General features: G+C 38.7%; 1 protein-coding gene across 1 annotated transcript; it reads right to left on the bottom strand.

Moving 5' to 3' along the window:
* Positions 1-19,008: 19,008 nt before the first annotated feature.
* Positions 19,009-19,733, bottom strand: LOC142181077 (pectinesterase inhibitor 7-like). Its single transcript, XM_075253209.1, has one exon. The coding sequence runs from the start codon at positions 19,627-19,629 to the stop codon at positions 19,009-19,011; it is 621 nt and encodes a 206-aa protein (XP_075109310.1). The 5' UTR covers positions 19,630-19,733.
* Between the last annotated feature and the right edge of the window lie 702 nt (positions 19,734-20,435).

Consider the following 20,435-nt stretch of genomic DNA (forward strand, 5'->3'; position numbering starts at 1 on the left):
CTCCTAAGTTTGTTTTAGTTTCACCCATAGGAGATGCATTTCCTCCTAAGTTTGTTTTAGTCCACCCATAGGAGATGCATTTCCTCCTAAGTTTGTTTTAGTTCCACCCATAGGAGATGCATTTCCTCCTAAGTTTGTTTTGGTCCACCCATAGGAGATGCATTTCCTCCTAAGTTTGTTTTAGTTTCACCCTTAGGAGATGCATTTCCTCCTAAGTTTGTTTTTTACCCATAGGAGATGTATTTCCTCCTAAAGTTTATTTTTACCAATAGGAGACACACATCCTAAGTTAAGTTTCACCAATAGGAGACGCACATCCTAAGATAAGTTTCACCATTAGGAGACGCACTTCCTAAGTCAATTTCACCAATAGGAGACGCACATCCTAAGTAAGTTCCACCAAGAGGAGACGCACATCCTAAGTTAGTTTCACCAAGAGGAGACGCACTTCCTAAGAAAAATTTCACCAATAGGAGACGCACGTCCTAAGGAGACGCACTTCCTAAAAATAGTTTCACCAAGAGGAGACGCACATCCTAAGTTAGTTTCACCAACAGGAGATGCACATCCTAAGTTAAGTTTCACCAAGAGGAGACGCACTTCCTAAGTAAGTTTCACCAAGAGGAGATGCACATCCTAAGTCAGTTTCACCAATAGGAGACGCACATCCTAAGAATAGTTTCATCAATAGGAGACGCACTTCCTAAGAATAGTTTCACCAATAGGAGACGCACTTCCTAAGCTAAGTTTCACCAATAGGAGACGCACTTCCTAAGCTAAGTTTCACCAATAGGAGACGCACATCCTAAGGAGACGCACTTCCTAAGAATAGTTTCACCAAGAGGAGACGCACTTCCTAAGAATAGTTTCACCAAGAGGAGACGCACATCCTAAGTTAGTCCTAAGATAAGTTTCACCAAGAGGAGACGCACTTCCTAAGAATAGTTTCACCTATAGGAGACGCACTTCCTAAGAATAGTTTCACCAGTAGGAGACGCACTTCCTAAGCCAAGTTTTACCAATAGGAGACGCACTTCCTAAGAATAGTTTCACCAATAGGAGACGCACTTCCTAAGTTTAGTTGTACCAATAGGAGACGCACTTCCTAAGTTATTTCACCCAATAGGAGACGCACATCCTAAGTTATTTCACCCAATAGGAGACGCACTTCCTAAGTTAGTTTTACCCAATAGGAGACGCACTTCCTAAGAAAAGTTTCACCAATAGGAGACGCACTTCCTAAGTTTATTTCACCAATAGGAGATGCACTTCCTAAGTTTATTTCACCAACAGGAGACGCACTTCCTAAGTATAGTTGTACCCATAGGAGATGCACTTCCTAAGTAAGTTTTACCAATAGGAGATGCACTTCCTAAGTTTAGTTTTTCCCAATAGGAGACGCACTTCCTAAGTTTATTGTACCCAATAGGAGACGCACTTCCTAAGTTCAGTTTTACCATAGGAGACGCACTTCCTAAAGTTCAGTTTTACCATAGGAGACGCACTTCCCAAGTTCAGTTCTACCAATAGGAGACGCACTTCCTAAGTTTATTGTACCCACAGGAGACGCACTTCCTAAGTTTATTGTACCCAATAGGAGACGCACTTCCTTAAAGTTTAGTTTTGCCCATAGGAGACGCACTTCCTAAGTTTACTTTTATCCCATAGGAGACGCACTTCCTAAATTAAGATTTCACGCATAGGAGACGCATTTCCTAAATTATTTTCATTCATAGGAGACGCACTTCCTAGTTCAAAATCATTAAGGTTTCACCCATAGGAGACACACTTCCTAAGACTATTTAACCCATAGGAGACGCACTTCCTAAGTTTAATTTCGTGCATAGGAAACGCACTTCCTGAATTAAGTTTACTTTAGGAGACGCACTTCCTAGTTTGGCTTTTTCAGGTTATACTTTTACTTTAGGAGATGCACTTCCTAGTTGGGCTTTTTCAGGTTATACTTTATTTCAGGAGACGCACTTCCGGAATTGAGATTTCACCCTTAGGAGATGCACTTCGTAGTTTGATTCATTTTGAGTTCGACCATAGGAAACACAATTCCTAGTCTAGTTCTTTGAAGTTTTCACCCTTAGGAGACGCACTTCCTAGTTTAGCTCATTCCGATTCAACCATAGAAGAAGCACTTTCTAGTTTGAGTCCTTGAGGTTTTTTTAGCAGACACATTTGCTAGCAAGAGTTTTGGTTTTACTCGTAGGAGATGCACATCCTAGCCTAGTCTTTAGTTTACTCTCATCATTGCATCAGTAGTATAAATAGGTTACAATTTTGCTAACGACTCACAAATCTTCCCAGTGCAAACTGGGTTAGGAAATTCTCGTTTGTTTTGTTTGTTTTGGTTGTAGGATCCCACCTGGAGAATAGAGGTTGTTAAATTCAAGATGATGAAGCCAGGCGTCTGCCCATAATAACAGAAGAATACATTCCAGTCTTTACTTTTCAAGTGTTGAAGTTGGGAGCCCGCCCAGATAACAAAGGCATACATTTCAGTCTTTAATTTTCAAGTAGTGAAGTTGGGAGTCCGCCCAGATAACAGAGGCATATATTCCAGTCTTTACTTTTCAAGTGTTGAAGTTGGGAGCCCGCCTAGATAACAGAGGCATACATTCCAGTCTTTACTTTTCAAGTGTTGAAGTTGGGAGCCCGCCCATAATAACAGAGGCATACATTTCAAGATCAAGTCAGAAGACAATAAAACAGAGGGTTACAACAAGAATCTCCAACAGGAAACAATAAAATCTCAGCACCGGAAACAGAAGGTTGCAACAAGAGGTCCCAGCACAAATTCAGGCGCATGACTCAAAAGGAAGAAAAGACGCGTCTTGAAAGAAGCAGCTGGTGAACATTAAATCATGCCCAGCATAACAAGTCTGATGAAGAAAGCCGTACCCACCAGTGGAACCGCCAAAAGCTTAATGAAGAAAGCCATGTCCCCAGCGGACCGAGCAAAATGATGAAAACTGGTATTCAGAAAAGCAGATGGCCAGTATCATTCCAAAATTCACGGAAGAAAAGCACCGGAGGAAACACAAGTCGACAAGAAAGCAAGGCAACAAGAACAAATTTCAATCTAGCCTAGCTTATTGTTTTCTTTTAAGCACGGTGTAACAAGGAGATCGGTAAGTAGTGATAACAACATGCAACAGCAGTAACATCGCAGTCCCACGGTAGTCCCAGCTACCCAAACTTCCCGAACTACATTAACCTGATTCCCCTTTAGCCAGGGATATGTAGGAAACCTTTGAAGCAAAGGTTCGGTTAAATCTTTTTCAAAAAAAAAAAATGCTTCACACGGAGTACTCGGATGGACAAAAATCGCTCGCTTTATCTTTGCACGAAAACCCTTCGTGTCTCCGGGCAAAGAGGGGCAGCTGTAAGCACGTGATTTTTGCCCTATATGAGAAATACTCCCAAAAAAATGCAAAATAAAATGATTTTCCTTGGTGTGCAATTTTGAGTATTTTTGTGATATTTTTGGATAATTATTTGTATTTGTTTGTGTTTGCTTATTTGTTAAATTAATAAAAAATATAAAAATATGTCGCATTTTGCATGTAGGATTTAATTCTACAATTGTTAGTAATTAAATTAGTTTTACAAAAATTAAAAATTACAAAAATAGGCACCTTTTGCATTTTTAGCATTTAATGTCCAAATATACAATTTTATGCTTAATTATTACTTAATTGTGCGTTAATTGTTATTGGAAGTTAATTTGCACTTTTATAACTTAATTTAGTTCTTAATAATAATTTAAGTACTTTTATAATTTAGTTTTAGAAAAACAAAAGAAGAAAAAAGAACAAAAATACAAAGAAAAATCGGATTGGGCCACTTCTTCAATTTCAAACCACAGGCCCAAATAATTGCCTAACTTTCCCCATGACCCGGTCCGTTTTAAACCGGGTCGATCCGGTCCGCTCCATTAACCCAACACCCCTTCTTCATTTTTGTCCAACACAAAACAAAACCAAAAAATAAAAAAATAAAAAGTGAATTATCACTATTAATAGTTTTATTTTTTGTTTTTTTATATATAAAAAAATCCGAAAATATTTTATTTTATTTATTATTTTTATTTTAAAAAAAATATATATATATAGTAATTTCGGATATGATTTTAAAAAAATAAAAAATAAAAAATAAAAAAAAAGTAAAAGAATGTAGAAAATTTAAAAAAAGTAAAAAGTTTTAAAAAAATTAAAAGTAAAATGAGGTTGGAATTAAAAAATAAATATAAAGCTATCTTAAAATTTAAAAAATTTAAAGTAATTGAAAGTAGCATTTTTAAAAGAAAAAGAAAAGATAGTAGTTTGTTTTTTAAAGAAAAGTTAAATAAAGTGAGATTTTCTTTTAAAAAAATAAAAAGTGGGATTTTAAATAAGATAAAGTAATTAAAGTTGGAATTTTAAAAATAAAAGTAAATAAAGGTGGGATTTCTTTTTCTAAAAAAATAAAAGCAATTTGTAAGTGGGATTTCTTTTAATTAAAAAAATAATAAAATAATAAAAAAAACAAATCTGAAAATTTCGAAAATTTTGCTATAAATAGAAGAGAAAATTTAGGAAGAGGTGGTGGAAAAAAGAGGAAAAACTAGATAGAGAGAAGAAGAAAAGAGGGGGCGGCGAGAGCAGTATACACTCGATATACAGTCTGGATACACAAAATATACAGGGACAGAATTCATTTTGAAGAGAGTAAAAAATATAGAAACAAATTTTCTGAAATATTGAGAGTGGAAGAACACCATAGAGAGTTCAAATCTAGAAATAAAAAAATAAAGAGAGATTTCCGCACTATTTGTCTTCTCCATTTTTACTAGTTTTCTCCGTGTTGCTGGGATTTCTGGACTGAGGTGTTGAAGCTACTGTGTTGGGCTTTCTGCTGCTGTATGTTGCTGTGTTACATACTACTCTCCTACTTCTTTTCTTCTTGTACTGCCATTTCCAGGTACACATTTGTACACTCTTGGCTTGAAGCGAAAAAAATGAAATATTAATCAGGCTTTGTTTCTATTGAATTCCTCCTGTTTAGATTTGTGTTTGAATATTAATTTTCCTCTCTTTGTATAAAAATGTAGTTGATTGATTAATGAGTAATAAGGTTACATATGTATAACTTCTTCATATAATAATGTTAGTTTAAATTAATCGAAAAATAGTTAATCTGTTTTGATATTATGGTGTGTCAATCTCATGTTCTAGTATTATTGAATAAAAGAATATAGAATGAAAGCAGTTTTTCTTTGAACAAACTCGATCGCAATTTTCCATTCGCATTAACCGTAAACTAATAACTAATAAGTTACATCTTTTCAGCATGTAATTAATTGAGGTATTTTCTTTTGTTTTAGAGACAAACTTAATAGAAAAAATGTAGTCACTGTAGGTTTATCCTTAAAAATAAAAATGAGATGAGCCTCGCCGAAAAATACAAAAATCGCGGGGCCCTCAGTAAATATTTGCTTTAAAATGCTTAGACTTCGGGATGGACCGTTTAGCAAAATTCCACGGCCTTCCTAAAATAATGATACGCTAGTCACTTTAGGTGCGATTTAATAACGTTATCTCTTTAAACTCGGGTGCACATTGATGTGACCCAAATCCAAATCTCAACGGAGTCGAGATATGTCAATAACCACGGGTGCATTGATGTAACGTGGTTCGAGATATGTTTTCACGACGTTGCAATTCTCGTAAAATAATAATTATGAAATCGGTAAAAAGATAAAATTTGCACATAAGTTCACATTTGTATAAAATCAGATAATCAAGCCGAATATGACAGTTGAGCGACCGTGCTAGAACCACGGAACTCGGGAATGCCTAACACCTTCTCCCGGGTTAACAGAATTCCTTATCCAAATTTCTGGTACGCAGACCGTAATATAGAGTCATTCTTTTCCTCGATTCGGGATTAAATTGGTGACTTGGGACACCCTAAATCTCCCAAGTGGCGACTCTGAAATAAATAAATAAATCCCGTTTCGATTGTCCTTTAATTGGAAAAACTCCCTTGTACCCTCGCGGGTGCGGAAAAAGGAGGTGCGACACCATTAATCATGCTCGGCTGGAATTCTGAAGACATACTCTCGAGGAAGTGCATGCCAAAGGCTTTGACCTTTCTGCAGAAATTGAGAAGGTGAAGGCTTTGGAAGAAGAGGCAGTTGCACCGCCCTCTATTGATGAGGATTCTGTCAGCGGCTCCGAGAGTGGGGAGGATGAAGACAAAGTCCCCGAGGGAGAAGAGGCCTCCAAAGATCAGGCTGCCGAAGGTCAGACCACCGAAGATGTAGTTTCGGTAGATGTTGCCCCTGAGCGAGTGACACCGACGATAGACTAGGTCCTTTTTAATTTTATGTATAGGCTCCATGGGGGAGTTTTATAAATGTGTTTTGGACCATCTCTAGAATATAAAAGACTTTTGCTTCATATTTGTTTTTGTGTTAAATTACGCCTTGCCTTCACTTTTGAAATGAGATTTGGTGTTGTTGACGATCAGTCTGATTTATTGGACTTAGAATATAACACCCTTAGGTTACCCCTTAAGGTTCGAACTTCGAGCCGAGTCTTAAGTTAATTCGACGTCAGCTCAGGGTGAAGGACTTTTGAGTTCAAGCTAGGTAAGGTCTTGAGCATGGTGTGTTTCGGCTTTTAAGCTCCTTAAACATTGGCTCTTAGGCTTTTAAATATCGGCCCTTAGGCTCTTTTGGGCTGGCCCTTAGGCTCTTTAGGTAGGGCCAATTCGGCCTCTAAAATGGCTATAAGTGTTTCCCTCTTTCCGACTAAAGACTTAGTGAAAAATTTGGTATGCCTTAGCATGTATTTTTTGTATTCATATTCGTTCGATTTTTTCGAAGGTTTGATTGATTGGAACCTCGTTTGTAATTTGATATGCAACGTTAATCGAATACCTTTTGAGGTTTTTTCGAAGGCTGATGTTATCAAAGCCTTCATGTTATTCGAGGGATGATTTTATCGAAGCCCCTTATAATTTGATTTTGCCGAGGGTAGCTTGATTTAACCAATTTTTTCGAAGTATTTGAAGGCCTTTTAGTTTTATGGTAGAAGTCAGATGTCTCCGAGCTGCATTATTTCGGTCGTAGCCTTTTCCTATGACGGTAGTCTCTTATATAGCCGTAGCCTTTAGTCCCTGAGTGTGATGGTCTTGGCCTTAATATCGAGAGGATGCCTCTTTGAGGTCTTGTGAGCTCGAGTGTGCCTTTTTGAGGTCTTATAAGTTTGAGTGTGCCTCTTTGAGGTCTTATAAGTTCGAGTGTCCGATGACTCGATGTGTCGATTGTCGATGACAGTCCCCGAGTATTTGGGTACATTCGGGGTTTTGGCCCTTGAGCCGTTAAATTGTGAAAATAGTAGACTTCTTTGAGGCACAAAGTTTTTTGATATAATAAGAATGCTTCTTCAAATAATGCGTACATGTTTTGTCGCTGGGTGCTGGACTATTCTATATAGATACGGTTCATTTGACTGTTTGGCCCATTACAACATTCCCCTATCGAGGACCTCCTTGGCATGAATTGCTTTCTTTGAGAATGCATCCTCCAAGGGTGATGTCCCCAGTGTTCGAGGTTGATTGAAAAGGAGCCTTGAATACTCGTTAAATATTCCTTAGGTAGCATATAGATGTTGCCTCGTTAAAAACCTTGCCGGTAAAACCTATTTGGGACAAAACCCGATCTAAGGGAAAAAGAGTGCAACACATGATTTAAAACCTAAGGTCTTCGAGCTGAAAGGTGCCTCGATGTTTCCAATCGAACATCTGCAAGGAGCTAGTTTTAAATACAAATGGAAAAGGGGGGAAGGTCATACCTCGCCAGTAATAGCGTTTGAGCAACGGTACATTCCAGTTGTTTGGTAGCTGCTCGCCTTCCATTGTGCTAATTTGCAGGATCCTTTCCCGATGACTTCGAGGACACAACACGGTCCTTCCCAATTGGGGCCTAGTTTCCCTTTGTTTGGGTCTCGAGTGTTGAGAGTGACTTTCCTTAGGACTAAGTCCCCGACTCAAAAATATCAAAGGTTCGTCCTTCTGTTGTAATACCTTTCGATCCTTTGTTTTTGTGCGGCCATTCGAATTAATGCGGCCTCGCGTTTTTCATCTAGTAGTTCGAGAGAAGTGTTCATAGCTTCGTGATTTGAGTCCTCGATGGCATGCTGAAACCTGATGCTTGGTTCCCCGACTTCAATTGGAATCAATGTTTCGGACCCGTATACCAAAGAAAATGGGGTCTCCCTCATGCTCGATTTCGATGTCGTTCGATATGCCCATAGCACCTCGGGCAATATTTCTCTCCATTTCCCCTTTGCATCACCTAACCCTTTCTTTAAGTTTCGAATAATGGTTTTGTTTGTGGACTCTGCCTGACCATTTGCACTTGGGTGGTAAGGCGCTGATAGAATCCTTTTAAATTTATGGTCCTCGAGGAATTTTGTTACTTTGTTGCTGATGAATTGTTTCCCATTGTCACATGCTATTTCGGCAGGTATCCCGAACCAACATATGACGTGGTTCCATATGAAGTCGATGACTTCTTTTTCTCTTATCTTCTCGAATGCCTGTGCTTCTACCCATTTTTAGAAGTAGTCAGTCATAAACAAAATAAATTTAGCTTTACCTGGTGATGTTGGTAGGGGGCGGCGATGTCCATCCCCCATTTCATGAATGGCCACAGGATAGGATCGAATGGAGTTGTTCACCAGGTTGACGGATCATTGGTGCAAATCTTTGGCATTTATCACACCTTCGAACGAATTCCTTGGTATCATTTTCCATGCTATCCCAATAATACCCTGCTCTGATCACCTTGTGAACTAAAGAGTCGGCACCAGAATGGTTCCCACAAGTGCCCTCGTGGATTTCTTGTAATACATAATCGGTGTCCCCGAGTCCCAAGCACACTTCCAATGGTCCATCGAAGGTTCTTCTATACAACGTTCCATTTTCATCAATTGAGAATTGAGCTGCTTTGGCTCGAAGTTTTCTCGACTATTTTGGGTTCATGGGGAGCTTCCCATGCTTCAAGTAGTCGATGTACTTATTCCCCCAATCCTACGTTAAACTTGTTGAATTAATTTCTACATGGCATTCTTCGACCACCGACCTCGATAAGTGGACAACAGTGCTCGGGATGATATCATCTTCTTCAATCGATAAACCCAAGTTTGCAAGTGCATCTGCCTCGCTATTCTGTTCTCGGGGTACATGGTCCACTGTCCATTCCTTGAAGCGATGCAATGTCACTTGAAGTTTGTCTAAGTACCTTTGCATGCAATCATCTCGAACCTCGAAGCTCCTGTTTACTTGATTTACTACCAAAAGAGAGTCACACTTTGCCTCGATTACCTCTGCCCCAAGGCCCTTGGCCAGTTCGAGACATGCAATCATGGCCTCATACTCGGCCTCATTTTTAGTCAATTTAGAAGTTTTGATAGATTGCCTAATGACACCGCCCGTAGGCGATTTTAAAATGATGCCGAGCCCGGATCTTTTCACATTCGAGCCACTGTTTGTGAAGAGGGTCCATACCCCAGATGATGTACCCGTTTTTAGTAAGAGTTCCTTTTCTACTTCGGGTAAGAGGGCAGGCGCGAAATCGTCTACAAAGTCTGCCAAAATTTAAGACTTGATAGTTGTTTGAGGCTAATATTCGATATCATACCCTCCAAGTTTGATAGCCCATTTGGCTAATCTTCCCGATAATTCGGGCTTATGCATGACATTTTGAAGTGGGTACATAGTCAATACACATATAGGATGGCATTGAAAATATGGTTTTAATTGCCTGGATGCACTTATTAATGCAAGAGCTAACTTTTCCAAATATAGGTACCTGGTTTCAGCATCTCCTAGGGTCCGACTTACATAATAGACAGGAAATTATGTACCTTGATCTTATCGAACCAACACGCCACTTACAGCCACCTTGGACACGGCTAAATACAAGTAGAGTGTTTCATCCCCCTTCGGAGTATGGAGTAGGGGTGGGCTTGAGAGATATCATTTTAATTCTTCCAAGGATTGTTGGCACTCCGGAGTCCATGCGAAGTTATTCTTATTCTTGAGTAGGGAAAAGAAATGATGGCTCTGATCTGATGATCTCGAGATAAATCGGCATAGGGCAGTTATCCATCCGGTCAGCCGTTGTACAACTTTCACATTCTTCACTATGGTGATTTCCTCGATAGCTTTGATTTTATCAAGGTTGATCTTGATACCCCTGTTCGACACTATGAAGCCTAAGAACTTGCCCAAGCCGACTCCAAAAGTGCATTTCTCTGGGTTGAGCTTCATGTTATACTTTCTTAGGATATCGAAGGTCACCTGCAAATGGGTCAAATGGTCCTCTGCGCGTAGGGACTTAACTAACATGTCATTAATATAAACTTCCATGGATTTGCTTATTTAATGTTCGAACATCTTATTAACTAGGTCTTGATACGTGGCTCCTGCATTTTTCAGCCCGAAAGGCATTACATTATAACAATACGTACCATACTTCGTGATGAACGAAGTCTTTTCCTGGTGTCACACCTCCTTTTTCCGGCACCCACGGGGGTACAAAGGAGTTTTTCCAATTAAAGAACAATCGAAACGGGATTTGTTTATTTTATTCAGAGTCGCCACTTGGGAGATTTATGGTGTCCCAAGTCACCGGTCGAATCCCGAATCGATGAAAAGATTGACTCTGTTTAACAGTCCGCGAACCAAAAATCCGGATAAGGAATTCTGTTAACCCGGGAGAAGGTGTTAGGCATTCCCGAGTTCCGTGGTTCTAGCACAGTCGCTCAACTGTTATATTCGGCTTATTTATCTGATTTTTAACAATTAAGAACTTATATGCGAATTTTAACTTTGAACCGCTTTTATCAATTTTATTATTATTGTTATTATTTTACGGAGAATTACAGCGTTGTGGAAATGCATCTCGAACCACGTCACAACCAGTGTACACGTGGTCGTTGGCACATTTCGACTCTGTCGAGATTTGGGTTGCATAAATGCACACCCGAGTTTAGGAAGGAAAGATTAATTAAGGCGCGTCCTAAAGAGACTATTGTATCGTTATTTTTGGGAAGAGGCCGTGAAAATTCACTAGATGGCCAACTCCAAAGTCTATCCGGTTATTGAGTCCTTTTATTGAGGGCCCCGCAATTTGTGATTTACTGTGGCGAGGCACACCTCCTTTATTTTAAGGACAATCCTTAAGTGACTACATTTTTTATTTTTAGTTTGTCTCTAAAATAAAAGAGAAAAATCCTAGTTAATTACATGCTTAAAAAGGTCATCACTTATTTATCGGATTAAAGCAAAACACAACCGGAAAATTACAATCAAACTTGCATAAAAGAAGATTGTTTCATACCCTATTCTATAAGCCAATACTACTGAAATTGAAATTATAAATAAAGACGGAATTGACAAACAATATATTTTCAAAAAAAAGAAACTAATTATCCTATAACTAATTTAAACCCACCTTATTAGATGAAATAAACCGATGGAACTAATTGTTTTCAAATACTTGAAACTAAGCCAACCTTAATTACTAATGATTACGAAAGTTTGCTTAAGCTTGATCATTAATTTAAATAACCTATGGGATTAGTGTACTTAGCCTTACTATATTGAATCGCGCTTCAAATATATCAAACCTACGGATTATACGAAATTACTAACCAATTATATTTGCCTAATACTTACGGATTTTTATTACTAAGAAAAAAAATCACAAACTTCAAGTTACTTCTATTCCTATATTCGTGAGTTCAAAGCTAGATTTTACCAACCAATTAAATCGATTCACCACATTAACTAATTACCAATTTAGAGTTGGATGTGATTCCGAAGCTACATTATTTTAAACATATGAATTAACAAAACTAAAACTGATAACTATGCAATTCCTACGAAAATACGTCAAATAGTTCAACAATCTAACAATTTTGCTCAAATTAAACAGGCATATTGTATTAACATATATTCACGTCATGTTAAGGATCTTAGGTCCGTAATCTAACGTTATGCCCTATCTAGCTGTTAATCAATGATCTTACAAGAATAGTCTTAATACAACATGCCTCTACCCTTCATATAACTGGAAACACATAGCTAATATCTAACTAAAATACAATTATTCTATAATTAAATACAGAAATCTTCTGTCCATTTTATTTCGACTTTAATAATCAAACGTCGAGGTGATTCAAAGTAATGTACCTGATAATAGAACAGAAGAAGAAGGTGAGGATTAGTAGATCAGTAGCAGACAACAACAGCAATAACCAGCAATGACCAACAGAAATAAACCAGCAACAGATTTAAACAGACCAGCAGAATTCCAGCAATACCAATAACAACACAAACACCCAGTAATTGAACAAACTGAGTTCGGATAAAGTCAGAAGCAGAATCAATGGACTGCCAAATAGATTTAACAATCAAAGGACAAAAACCAGTGTTTGGAACCTATATTCTGTCTAGGACTCAATGGAATAGTATCTTGTGCCCTTAAACTCTCTCTTCAAACTGATTCAAAACCCAAGATCTCCTCCCAGATTCCTTTTTCCTCTCTTTTTTCTTAGTTTTCTTTCTGCTATTCTCTCTCTCCTTCTCCTCAAGGTTTTTTTAAAAGTCCTCTCCTTTTTTAACTCCCCTCCAACACCTTTTATACAAGTCTGCCCGACCCCCTCTTTTATTCAAATCAGAATTTCCACTAAAATCTGATTTTTCACTTTAAATCCCACTAAGGCAATCTTTTCCTTATTATCAGCCCTCATTCCCTTTTGTTCCCCATTAGTGTATTAATTAATATTCCACTAACAAAGCACTAATATTAAAATATAATCCTAACTATTTCATTCCTAAATCAGCCCTAAAACCCCTTAATATTACTGCCTCCTAATACAACTATTCAACTGTATTAAAATCTTAATTCTGAAATCTGTTTAACTAACAATTAACCAAAACTGATTTGATTACAGCTATAACCAACTAAGCTAGTACTTTAAGGAAGAAAATACATCAAATATAAAGGTTCCAGGGATTCAGAACAATGCTCCTAATCAAAACAGAATCTGAATTAATCGGATAACTAACAATTTGAAAACTATAAACAACAGAATGCCGAATGATTCAAACTATACGAACGACCTAATCAACGAAGCTTAATTAGTCGATTACGTATTAAAATTGACACTGAACAAATCAGCAACAAAGAAATAGGCAATTCGGGTAATTTCAGTGTTATTGACAGAATCATGGATTAACTGGAAACTAACTAATCGACGCAACTTATTAATCGATTACACACATAATAATTACAGCAAACATAAACAAATGACAGATTTGGACCAAATAAAAAGGTCTATTGAAGATGAAACAGAATTAATTAAAAGAAAAGTAGAAAAATCACACAAACTACTAAAATAGGCAACGAGATACACATAGAATACATGAACAGAAAGAAGGAAAGGAAAAATACCTCTGAATCTTAAAAACAAAAATGACCTAGTCTCGAACCGGACTTGACCTCTTTGAGGTCGAACGGACTTTAATCGAAGTTTTCTCAACTGAGAATACCTTGATTAAGGTCTATTAGACCCCAACCCTTCATTTAATCGGACAGACCCTAAGGTTTTGGATTTTTTAGGGTTCATATAGTCGATTTGGGGCTTGAAGGTTTCTGGTTAGATTCGAACCAAACCAAGCTTGGTTTGGTTACAAGTGAGGTCAGGGGAGTAACTGGTATGAATTTGGGGTGGGTTGGGGTAGGTTTCCGTTTGGCTCGAATCTTCAAATGAAGATTCGAGAAGATGGGGGAAGATTCGAACCACGAGTAACATATTTGGAACGGGGGTGGTCAGATGGTCTTAGGGTGTTAAGGTGGTGGTCGGCGGCATTGTTGCCGCCGGGTTTCAGGCGAAGGGGAGCTAGGGCGGCTAGGGTTTGGGGGGTTTCGTCTCTGAGACGATGATAAACAGGAAGACGAGGTAGGGTGTTTGATTTGGGGTGCGGGGTGATATTGAGGGCTTATATACGAAGGGGAGGGATGGATCCTGGCTGTTGGATCAGGTGAGATTGATGGCCAGGATCTCTTTACTTAAGGGAACGGTGTCGTTTTGGTTGAGTGGGGATTGGGTCGGTCTCAGACGGGATTGGGTCGGGTCATGAGGGAAGGCCTGGGAGCCATTAGATCAAAAGCAATGAACGGACCCGATTAAATACAATCACACGGCGTCGTTTGGTTTAATGAAAGAACTGAACTGGACCGTTAGATCTATTTGATCAACGGTCCAGATGGAAAATGCCAATACGGCGTCGTTTGGTTGTCTTTTGAGATTAACTGGATGGGCACCATCAAAATGACGTAGCTCTTGCCCTATACTACGTCGTTTGGTGGTCTTTGGGTTGACAGACTTGGGCCAGGTAGGGGGTGCAACCTTTGGGCCTGACTTCTCTTTTTAAAAACTGGCCCAGTCCGAATTTTCTTCATTTTTGAACTCTTTTCCTTTTTCTTCTTTAATTTTTTAATTTAAACACAAATCCTAATTAAATTGTAAAATCAAAAATAAAACTACACAAATATTAATTAACACTTACAACAATTAACACACAAATTAAGACCTTAAAATAAAATCACACAATGATAACAAATAGAATAAAACGCATATTTTTATGATTTTCCTTTTAGAGCCAATTAATGGTTTAATTATTTCTTAAATGCATAATTAAATCCTAGATATGCAACATGTATTTATTTATTTTTTGTATTTTTTCAATTAACTACAAACAAAGTAAACATTTAAGGACAAAAACACAAACAATTATCCAAAAATGCCACGCAAATCCTAAAAATTGTACACCAAGAGAATTTTGTTTTATATTTGATTTCTTTTGGAGTAGTTTTTGTGAAGCAAAAATCACGTGCTCACACCTGGTCCTCCGGGTTCATTTGAATTTGGTTGTACCTAGAGTAGGCATCGATAAAGGTAAGGATCTCGTGGTCGGTCGTAGCATCAATCAAACGATCGATGTTGTGCAATGGGAAGGAATTCTTTAGGGCATACTTTATTCAAATCTTTGTAGTCTACACACATTCTAAGTTTATTCCCCTTTTTAGGAACTATCACTACGTTAGCTAACCATTCGGAATATTTTACTTCTCTAACGGATCCTATCTTGAGAAGTTTTGTTACCTCTTTTTTGATGAATGCATGCTTTACCTCGGACTGAGGTCTCTTCTTTTGTTTCAATGGTTTAAATTCGGGATTGACACTTAGTTGATGGTAGTTATCTCCGGTGAGATCCCTGTCATATCTAAGTGGAACCAAGCGAAGAAATCAAGGAAGATGCTCGATCAATATGGCCTGCTCGAGTTCTTCGACCGTGGACTTCGTCGCATCCGATTCCTCGGGGGAAACGAAGGCTCAGGGGATGAGGAAATTTTCGTCCTCGACCACCTGTTCCTCGAACACCTATCCCTCGGGCTCAACCGAGGGTATAGGCTGTGAATTCTATTTGGCTACCTGTTCGTCCTTTGACTTTTCCGATGTGGATGGTGTCGATACCGGTGCTAAGTCATGTACTGCAAACATCTCCTTAGCTGCATGCTGCTCTCTATATACTATTTTCATGCCATCCTTTGTTGGGAACTTCATCATTTGATGAAGGGTCGATGGCATCGCCCTCATGCTATGGATCCACAACCTTCCAGGCAAAGCATTATACCTCATGTCACCTTCGATGACATGAAATTTGGTGTCTTGTATGGTTTCGACCACGTTGACTGGGAGGATGATTTCTCCCTTTGTTGTTTCATTTTCCATGTTGAAGCCATTCAAGACTCGAGATGCCGGTATGATTTGACCGAGCAACCCGAGATGCTCCACGACCCTTGACTTGATTATATTTGCTGAACTACCTGGATCCACGAGAACACGTTAACTTGAACTTTATTTAAAAGGATAGAAATTACTAGTGCATCATTGTGAGGCTGAGATAAGACCTCGATGTCTTCCTCGCTGAATGTGAGGGTGTCCTCGGGCATGTAGTCTCGAGTCCATTTCTCCCTTGTGATAGGTACTTGGTACATTTGAATATGGGTCCCTATGGGATGTCGACTCCGCCGATGATCATTTGAATGACATGTTGAGGTTCTTTAGGTTTATTCTTCCTGTTTGCGTCTCTTTCTCGGAAATGGTTCTTGGCCTGGTCGCTGAGAAATTCACGAAGATGCCCCTTGTTAAAAAACCGGGCTACCTCCTCTCTAAGCTGTCTGCAATCCTCGGTCCTATGCCTATAAGTAACATGATACTTGCACATCAAGTTAGGGTTCCTCTGAGAAGGATCGGTCCATACAGGCTTGGACCATCTAGTATCTCTAATTTTGCCAATGGTTGAGACGATACCCGAAGCATCGATGCTGAAGTTGTACTCCGATAATCGAGGTGCCTCCGTTGGTCCTGAGTGCCTATTAAACCCAGTTTTGCTCATGAGTCCTCGGGAACTTTGACCTCGATCTGCTCTTCGATCATTTCGAGGTATGTTACGCCTTGAAATGTTCCTTCAATCCTCGACATATGGTTGATATCTTTCCTTATTTGACCTTGACCCCCTGTCTGCATTTCCTGACTTCTTTGCTAGTAACCTACTTGGATAAACTAAGCCCGAGGGGGCTCCCAACTGGTCATCCTCGACCCTAATTTTTTATTGGTACTTGTTATGTACATCCGCCTAAGTCACAGCGGGATACTCAATCAAGTTCTTCTTCAGCTGCTTTGAAGCTATCGAACTTCGTTCATTTAGCCCCTGAGTGAAGGCTTGCACGGCCCAGTCAACAAAGACCGGTGGTAATTCCATTCGTTCTGACTGGAAAGGGGATACAAACTCCCTCAGCATCTCGTTCTCCATTTGCTTTATTTTGAATACATCGGACTTCTTTGTTGCACTTTATGGCACCGGCATGTGCTTTTACAAATGAGTCTGCCAACATGGCAAACGAATCGATAAAGTTCGGGGGTAATTTATGGTACCAAATCATGGCACCCTTAGACAGAGTTTCCCCAACTTTTTTAGCAAAACAGACTCAATCTCATCGTCTTCCAAATAATTTCCTTTTATGCCACAAGTATATGTGGCGATGTGCTCATTGGGATCAGCGGTTCCGTTGTATTTTGGGATGTCTAACATCCAAAACTTCTTCGGGATGGGCTTCGGAGCCGCACTTTGGGGAAATGGTTTTTGTACGAACTTCTTCGAGTCCAGTCCTTTCAAAATCATAGGTGCTCCCGGTATTTGATTGACGCTAGAGTTGTATGTCTCCACCTTTTTGTCATTTTCTTCAATCTTCTTTTCTTCGGTCTCAATTCTTTTGGCGAGCTCTTCGAGCATCCTTATGATGGTGGGGTCAGTCCTCAAGTTATTTCCGTTTGATCTTCGATTCTGGTTCAGCAGGTTGAGTTTTCTCATGTTCAGCATATTTTGACTTTGAAGTTGAGCGATGGTGATTAGTTGAGCCTGCAGCATCTCAAATATCACTTGGAGTCTGATCCCCCCATCTTCCATTCCTCGTGCTCTTTGGTCACTAGATCGAGCTTCCCTGTGTTCATTCCTTAGGGGATCTGTGTCTGAGTCCGCGTTTAGAGCATTATATAAACTGATATCAATTGGCTCCATATTTGGCACTGCCTCAGGGTTGATTGGTGGTACACTAACCCCTATACTGCTATTTTCTCCCAGACCTTCGTTGTTATGAACAGGTGAGTTTGCTGAGCTAGACATATTCTGAAATCAAAGAATCTTTGACAAGAAAAAGTGTAAAGAATTACATGTGTTATTAGAAAACTAGCACTAAAATAATCACTACTATCTTTAGCCCCACCGTGGGCGTCAAACTGTTTACCTCGAAAAGTGAGTAACAATTAAATGTGATTTGTGGTTTTAAAGATATGTGATTTATTCCAATACTAGTGAATATACAAGTAATATTAGGTTTAAGTAAGAAGAATTGATGAACCAAACCAGTGTTGTTGGAGTAATGGGGACCTCGAGCTCGATTATCTCGGGGGCCTCGAGATGAGTTAAGAGCAATAAAGTGTGAATAGTAAAGTAAAAATAATAAAGCTGAAGAACAATTGTGGAGCACAGTAAACGAGAAAGGCAGAGTAGAAAGTTCTGTTGCAGTGAATGATATTATTTTTACAAATGATTAGGGTCCCCTTTATATAGGAGGGGAAAACCCTAATATGGTACATTCCTAATTATGGTAAAGAATTCTATTGGTACACCTGTATAACAACCTAGTACGGACTCGTACTATTTCGTACAAATCTTATCCCTTAGTTTATGCCCTGATCCACGTGTCCTTGAGAAATTTCCGCTCTTTCTTGAGTGTCATCGAATTTGTATTGTCCTCGAGGTAGATCATGACGGGTCTCCGATTTGCTTCTCGAGGTGCGCATATCCCGGCCAGGCTCGATTCTTACTTCGAGCTCCCGAACTTGAGCTCGGGATATGATCAAGTCTTCGAAATCGAGCTCTCCGATTTAGACTGTATACAATAAATGGCCTTATTATGTAAAAAAAAAAATTGCAGTAATTTATGCATAGAATTTACATTCATACTTTATTACTCAACTTTTGTAGTAGAATGAATTGTAAATTCTAAATTCTAATAAAGAAAAAGGATTTAGTACCAAATTTATTGAGTTTTATACAAGATAGTAATCGAGAGGAAGAAAAGGTAAGAACTCGTTAAGAAAATAAAAAGATAGACAAAAAAAAACTTTGTTTGATTGAGGTCCCCAAATACACTCTTCATATACTCTTTGTTCTTTTTCTCCTACGACTACACTATGCAACCTAAACTTCTATGAAAAAAATACAAAATTCTCAATAATCTAACGTGATTAGTAGTAATAATCTATCAACTCATCTTTCTTTATTTCTATCAACTCGATCATCAATTATTCATAGTTCATTACGGAGTTGATATATCATATTGGCATAGTTATTTACCAAAGTAACGGCGTTGCTAGTCAACTCCTTCACCGTTGTTACACGATCACATACGTTCGATTTCAATGGCTCAACATCCTTAAATACATGCGTACAAGTCACGTTGTCAATATTGGTCAAGGCTGCACTCATCCATGTCTGAACCTTATTAATCTGAAACCCTAATGACTCACCTCCACAGTCAAACTCAATCAACTTTTCCATCTGTGTAAATGAGTCACGTATTTGGTTTACGGCGTTATATAGGGCTTGTATCTGCGCTTCATAGCCGGCTACGTTGGAAATTATATAAGATGCCAAACTCTTGGTTTTGCGTAGGCTTTTCAAGATGGCGTAAAAAGCGAGCTGTCTCGGGTCTTGCTGGACCGCATCGGCGTAAAATTGAAAGGAATTGATGCAGGTTTCGGGATATAACGTATTTTGACAACTGGTGTGGATATAATCTATGTCTTCCTGACTTGGACCGGGCCTACGGAGTTGCAACTTCGCGATCGCGGGGACAAGGCTGAGTTGAAGGAGAAATACGGCGGCAGAGAGGATGAAGAAGAGAGAATTTCGACGTGGGGTTTTCATGGTTTATCTGCTGTAGCTTTTCTTTAAACTTGCGGAGAAAGCAATATGAAGAGTTTGTTTTAATTATTTCTTGTTTTTGGTTGGATGTTGAGTCTTATGTAGGCAATTGGTCTTGGAGGGAATTGAAATGACTTTGCCCCTTGAAAAACTCAAATCTATATGGTTTTTGCTAGTAATAATTGACTGTCCTAATTATAAGAACCATAGGAAACTTGTAGTCACAATTCTAGTTAGACTACATCTCTTTTTGTCATATTAATTAGTGTTTATTTGAAAGTTTTATTATTTTTCTTTTTCTCCTTCAGCAAGAATATTCCTCCTTTTCTTCTAGTATTGTGTAAAGAGTTCAATTTTGAGTAATTCTTGACCATTAAATATAGGGAAGAACTCCTCCTTTCCGATCTTCAAAATTTACAATTCATATACTCTATAGTAATTCGCTGAGCCTCATTTCCAAATTTGGAGTATGCCACTGTTAAGGAACCTTCACTCTTAGAGGTTTTACATGAATTACTACGATAAATACTTTTCTTTGCCTTTACATCTATCAAATAATTTATTAAGTACCCTTAATATTGATGAGACAATTGTAAAGATCAACATTTGAGAACCTTCAAATAATATCAATGGTTCTCGAATTGGACCTAGTGAGCTTAGGTCCCATTTATCTACTCCCAAAAGTCCAATTTTATAGGTAAAAGTAGCACGGGCTAGCCAGTTTTCGGACTGGTCATTTAAAAATAGCCAGTGTTTGCAAAGTCATTGAAAAATAGCCACTATTTTGCTGCAATAGAGACCGGTCCAGC

Source organism: Nicotiana tabacum, chromosome 5 (assembly GCF_000715075.1).
Source record: "Nicotiana tabacum cultivar K326 chromosome 5, ASM71507v2, whole genome shotgun sequence".
In the NCBI taxonomy this organism is placed as follows: Eukaryota; Viridiplantae; Streptophyta; class Magnoliopsida; order Solanales; family Solanaceae; genus Nicotiana; species Nicotiana tabacum.

Excerpts from the sequence above, each read along its gene's own strand:
- LOC142181077 (XM_075253209.1), bottom strand. The coding sequence starts at position 19,629 with ATGAAAACCCCACGTCGAAATTCTCTCTTCTTCATCCTCTCTGCCGCC.